The 6,057-nt window shown below is 46.8% G+C and overlaps 1 protein-coding gene across 1 annotated transcript in view; it reads left to right on the forward strand.

Annotated features, from left to right (window-relative positions):
• VAX1 (ventral anterior homeobox 1) overlaps positions 1 to 5,690 on the forward strand; it is a 9,803-nt gene extending 4,113 nt beyond the window's left edge. Inside the window, exons 3-4 of the mRNA XM_011927807.1 lie at positions 1,729 to 1,766; positions 1,904 to 5,690. Coding sequence (XP_011783197.1) covers positions 1,729 to 1,766; positions 1,904 to 1,997 — 132 coding nt within the window. The 3' untranslated portion in view covers positions 1,998 to 5,690. The remainder of the gene's footprint in view (positions 1 to 1,728; positions 1,767 to 1,903) is intronic.
• Positions 5,691 to 6,057: the final 367 nt, after the last annotated feature.

The raw sequence follows: 6,057 nt of genomic DNA on the forward strand, positions 1-6,057 counted from the left end.
GCCCCGGCCGCGGGCCACAGCCTCTTCAGCCTGCCAGTGCCCTCGCTGCTCGGCTCCGTCGCCAGCCGCCTGTCCTCCGCCCCGTTAACAATGGCTGGTTCGCTAGCTGGGAATTTGCAAGAACTCTCCGCCCGATATCTGAGCTCCTCGGCCTTCGAGCCTTACTCCCGGACCAACAATAAAGAAGGGGCCGAGAAAAAAGCGCTGGACTGATTTTAAGTGTTTCCCTGTATTTATATTTATACTATCTATTGTGGTGATATTTATGGACTCACGCGCGTTAGGTGCCCAGAGCTCCTGCTCTGGGCTCCTGGCTCCCACCAGGCCTCTGACAGCTCTCCTTTCCCACCCAGGCTCTGCTACCAATTTCATCTCATTTGGGCTATTTTTTTTTTCTACCTTTCCTCCGAGATTCCTCCCCAACCCTCAACTTCCTTCTGAATCCAGGAGCGATCCAAAGAATTGGGAAAAATGCGCGAGTTAGTCAAACTGATGCCCTGACCCCGTGCCCAGCCCAGGAGGGAAAAGACTGGTTCTAAGTCCAAAGCACAGGACGTTTGCTCTAGATCCGCGGCTGCTGCGGCTGCCCACTATTCCTAGGAATATTTGAAAGAGGAAAACTGCGCGCAGACCCCAGGGGCTTCCAGGTTTCTTTAGACCAAAAAAGGAGGACGTTCCTTCCTCTTGCCAGAGAAACCAGGGCTTGTGGGAGCCCCTGGGCCCCGCTTTGCGGACTTCTCGGGATAGTCGATACACAACACAGCTTCCTGGCGGGACAATCCTGCGGTTTTTCTCCCCTTTAGGGCAACTCCAATCACAACCACCCCCGACCCCAGGAAACAGTAACAAACGTCCTGGTAGGCAACGACACTAATACATTTGATCTAATCAGCAATAAACGCAATTGCTACGTAAAGGCAGATGAAGTGGAACCAGTTTTTAAATACTCGTAATGATGAAGTTTGGAAGGTGTAAGAAAATTCAGAATGGAGAATGCCCCACAGGGCAATGCAAAATTAAGGTTCTGGGTTTTGTAACCTTAAACAGGAATTTAACGGGGGAAAAGCAAAGGAAAAGCCAACGCCGCTAATAAAAGAAAATTCAGAATCTTTTCTCCGAGGCTGTTCGGGGCGGTGGCCGACAGCTTCTCCCTCCTCCAGGAAAGAGTAAAGCGGCTGCCGGCGGTAGTCTGGGCGCCGGCTCTTCACCCTAGGGCCTCCCAGGCGCGTAGCTTTGGGCACAATCGCTCGGCTTGGAAAACGAGTCAGCATTCATTGCCTCTTCTCCCAAACTCCCGGATTCACAAATCCTTTCCTGCACGCAGGAAACGGCTGGATTTCTGAGCAGTTATTTGCGGAAGGGGAGGCAGGGACGCCGCTGGGCGGTCGGGCCTCCTCTAGCAGTAGTCTCAGAGTCCAGACAGCGTCTTGTGTGATTGATAGGAAAGACACTCCCCTCGCCTCCCCAGTCTTAGGGTTTCAGTGGTCCCAAATCAGAACCCGAACCGCGACACCCTCTTTCCTTACCCTGCGCAGCAGCGATCGTCCCTACAGCCACGGCCACCCACATTTTAACCAAATTCACAGACCCAGACTGCGAGGTGCCGCAGTGTCTAGAATGTATTCGTCCATCTGAAGCAAGCGAAAAGCATTTTTTAAAATAGTAATTTTATTGTAAATTATTTACGTCGGAAACTCCCCCCTCTTTTTCATCTTTTTTTTTTTCTAGGCAAATAGTGAAGAAAATAATGAACGATTCAAACGCGGGTAGGTGTCACTGAATCCAGGCTACTAACTTTGTTCTGAATGTTTTGGATATTTGGATGTTTTGTATTTATGTGGTGAGAGTGAAATATATATATCTATGATGATAAATGAGGTGTATTTTTGTCTTGTATTTGAAGGATAAAAAAACAAAAGAAGAAAAGGAAGAAAGAGCCAGCAAATGATGAGTCTCGGCGTGGGGACTCCGGGGGCAGAGGGTGGCAGCCCCTATAGTGCGGGGCCCTGCGACTGGTACCGTGAGCGCCTGGGATGAGGTTTGGGCGGATTTCGGGTTTCCAGAGAGGCAGACACCTGCCTACGACGATTTGTTCCACTTCCTTGAGTGTTTCTCTCTCGATTTCTCTGTCTGTACCTCTGAGGTCGGCCCCTCAGACCCTCCTTCTTAATTTCCCACTGCGTAATTCTTAGTTTATTTAGGAACTTATCTCCGGACACTATAAAGTCCCTGCCTCCTAATGCTACGTTTCTAGAGTCTTCCAGCTGCATCTTCATGCCGGCAGCATTTTGGATTTTGTGCAATCATGGGCCCAGAATAGGCAAGGTTTTATTTTCTTCTGACTTAGAATAAGTCTCGCCAATGTCAAAGAGAAACTTTGAGGGAGCAGGAGACTGAAATCGATACTAATTCCTGCAAAGAGACCTCTCGCCCCACCTCGCCCCAGTGCTTATGCGGTGGTGAGGGATGTAGACGTTGCAAACAAATCTTGGGAAGCGAGGAGGGCCGGGAAGGACACTTCAGGACACGCTCTCCTAAAGCGTGTGCAGCACGGGGCGAAGTCCGCGCAGCGGGCGCAGCGGCCCCGGCTCCTTTTGTAGCGCCCGCACATCTGGGTGTTGCAGGGATCCGCTGTTCCCGTGCAGCACCGGCACTAACCAGGTCTTACAACCCCTACTCGTGTACTGTGCCTGAAGCTGGAGTTGGAGGCATCCAAAATAAGGCGGGGCACAGTGTGGGCGGCGGAGTCCCTGAGCCTTGAGCTCGGCTTTTTGCTGAGATCACAGCAGTCGCCCACAGACAGTTCACTTTTATTTCTCAAAGTTGCTGCAGATCGCTCAGCTTCGCTACTCTTGGCTCTTCCCCTCCCTTACTTTCTTTTGCTTGAAACTGCTTTTCCTTTTCTACTCTTTTCTTCTGTGCTCCTGTCCTGTAAATCCCTGCGCTTCCTCTAAGGAGTTCTCTCTCTCTCAGTGGTGTGGGCTCCCATCTCGTTACCCCCCCCACCCCGCCCGTCTCCCTGCTCCATTACTTCTTCCTTCCAGGTCGGTCTCTCGCTCTCATTCTCTCTCTCTCCTTTGGTTTCCTGGTTTTCTTCTCCTGCTCAAGGGGTCCCGAAGGCCAAGGCAGTGGGTGACTCTCACTGCAGCTTCAAGGCTGGTGGCTGGGGCCCTCCAGGGGTGAGAAGGAAGGGAGAAGGTGGCATAACTTTTTGGGACAAAAGAACACACAAAATCCTAGCTTGGAATTCCCAATACATTCAGCCTTCTCTCCCAGGGGCCTCAGCCTGGGAAGTCACCAAGCAGATCCCTCCTTCCATCTTCCTGCCCTTTCTCCTTTTTGCTTTCTTAGCCCTGAAAGAGGGAAGGACCAGTCACCCCATCACTTCTGCTCTCACCTCCCTTCCCTCCCTGGCTTTGGGAAGAGCTGCTGAGCTCTTTGCCTGCCACTCAGGGAGTGCAATTGTTCTTAAAGAGCCTCTTCTGCATAGAAAAAGAATTGCAATTTTAATTAAAAAACAGTTATAGAAAATTCATTTAATTTTAGTGACTATCTTCTTTTCCCGCCTTCCCCAAGGGCCTCCAGTAAGCTGCCTTGGTCCCTGGAGGCCTCTGGCTTCCAAATGGAGACTCACAGGCCTTGGAGGAGGAGGAGGCAGGTAGCCTCTAGGCCAATAGCTGGGCCTGCCTGGGGAAAGGTGGAAGGAGGAACAGCTGCAGGAGGGGGCAGCTGAAAGGAATCTGATGCTCAAGCCTGCACAAAGCAACAGCCAAATTGTTTCAGAGCAAAAAAGAAAAGGGGGAAAAAAACCTCTTAGCAAACCCCTGTGAGTTTGGGAGTCAGGTTCAAGAAAGATGTGGGAAGTCACTTGGAGAGCTAAATGGGACACATGCTCATATCCACACTTGCAGTTGCTCTAACCTTCAGCCAGAATGTATTAATAAGTAGCATTTAGCAACCCTTTATAGTTTACAAATAGCATTTCACATACACCATTCTACTGTTCCTCATGGTGGCTTTGAGAGACTCATATACAGGACTGGAGCAAATAACTTGCTCAAAGCCTCATGGCTGCTCAGAACCCAAGATTGTAAGCTCCCCCTAGGGCCAGAGGCCTCTTCTTTCAGTTTTTTTCTCTCTTCCGCCTTTGCCCCCTCTTTTCCTCTTCCCTTTCTCCCTTCCTTCCTCCTTTCCTTCTTTTTGTGCCCACAGTGTCTGGATCACGGTATCTGAATTCTTTAGCCTATTTGCACCCACATCTGCTAATGTCCATATCTAGCCATCTATTACAACAGCTGCTGAGGATTTCCTTGGTGCCCTCATCAAGAAGTTTGAATTTCTCCCTCCCTCCTGTTTTTTTTTTTTCCTGCCACTGTCCCAACTCTTTCCCTGTACCTCTCTCTAGAATGACATCTTTAAACCCCTTACCCTCTTTGGTCTTACACATCCTTATAAATGATTATTTTTAAATTGAATTATAATATCCATGTGGTAAACACTCACAGGGTAAAGTACACAAAGCATAATTATACAAGTTGATAATTTACACACACACACACACACACACCTTCTTGAATTGCTCCAATGATACCCTTTTAACTTCTTCTCTTCAGCCACATAAGCCATATGATTATACACAGTGTCTTTCTCCTGTTTGAAAAGAAATTGTGTCACATTGGTGTGCTGTTCTTGCATAGAAAGCCTTTCTAAGAAGTCTTTTTAAGGTTTCTTGAAGGATTTAGAAGTCATGTATCTCTTCTAACCTCCTGAAGTCCTGAGTTTAAGTGGCTTGATTAAATGGCTGATCAAAACTTAAAAACATACTAGGTCAATGTTTTTCAAGATACAACTGAGGACCAGCTGCTTCAGAATCAGCTGGGGAGTGGCTAAAATTCCAGGTTCCTAAGCCCTAGTCCCATCTGATGAATCAGAAACTGGGTTGGGGTTTAGGAACACGCATTTTAAACACGTTTCCAAAGTGATTCTTTTCCAGACTAATATTTGAGAAGTACTGTATTAAATGGCAAACTCCCAAAACACTGCAGCCTCCTGCATCTGGCCCAGGGCCTGGCATTTGGTAGGAATACAATGAATGTTTGTTAAACAAATTAATCCACAGTTTCTGACACAGTTTAGAATTTCTTGGACCACATTATGCTATTGTAATTTAACACCATTTCTACATCGGGAAATCTTTACATTTCAGATTCTTTTTCATTTTCATGGAGGTTTCATTTTAATGGAGCAGGAGAGAAAAGAGAGATCTACTTTAGTGGTTTCTCAGGTCTCAGGGAAGGTCTTTTATAAACTCAGTGGGGACCACCTTCCTGGACAGGCTGCTCCCTTACAGACCTGGTAGTTTGGGGAAAGGAGGAGGAGAGCCCTTCAGGTTTGCTGAAAGGCATTCAGATGCATACCCTTCTTGGTTGGAACTGAAAGCTTCTGTTTGAAGAGACATGAGTTCTGGAAGGAGCAAGGCCACCAGGTTCAGAGAACCTGGCATGCAATGGACATGGTAGCTGAAAATTACTTGTGTATTCTCTGATTTATAGCTAATATGAAACTAATTTTCTCTCTAGAAACACATTCGCCTATCTTCTTACCCGGAAACAAAATAAATATTGTGCTTTACGTGGTAGTGTTGTATTCATTCTTAAAAATAAATCCCATCATATATATGTGTAAAATATACACAAAATTTTTCACGTAAAAGTTTTCTTCATATAAAATCTGTTATGTGTGTTAACAACAACATAACATGTATGACAATAACACACATACACATATATAAACATGTACATAGCATTCCCTGGTATACAAGGTGGAGTATGCTGGTTTAATGCACAGAGAAAAAGTAATTCATCTTAACGGTTTCTAGTTATGGGTTCTGGAGTCAGAATGACTTGGGCTCAAATCCCAGATACACCACTTAATAGCTGTGTAATCTTGGAGAAATTACTCATCTGGTTGCTCTAAACCTATTTCCATGTGTATCAAATGAAGGTAATAATGGCACCTACCTCGTAGGATTGTCATGGTGGTTTAGTCAGATAAAGC

The sequence above is a fragment of the Colobus angolensis genome, unplaced genomic scaffold (genome assembly GCF_000951035.1).
Source record: "Colobus angolensis palliatus isolate OR3802 unplaced genomic scaffold, Cang.pa_1.0 Scaffold75, whole genome shotgun sequence".
NCBI classification, from domain to species: domain Eukaryota; kingdom Metazoa; phylum Chordata; class Mammalia; order Primates; family Cercopithecidae; genus Colobus; species Colobus angolensis.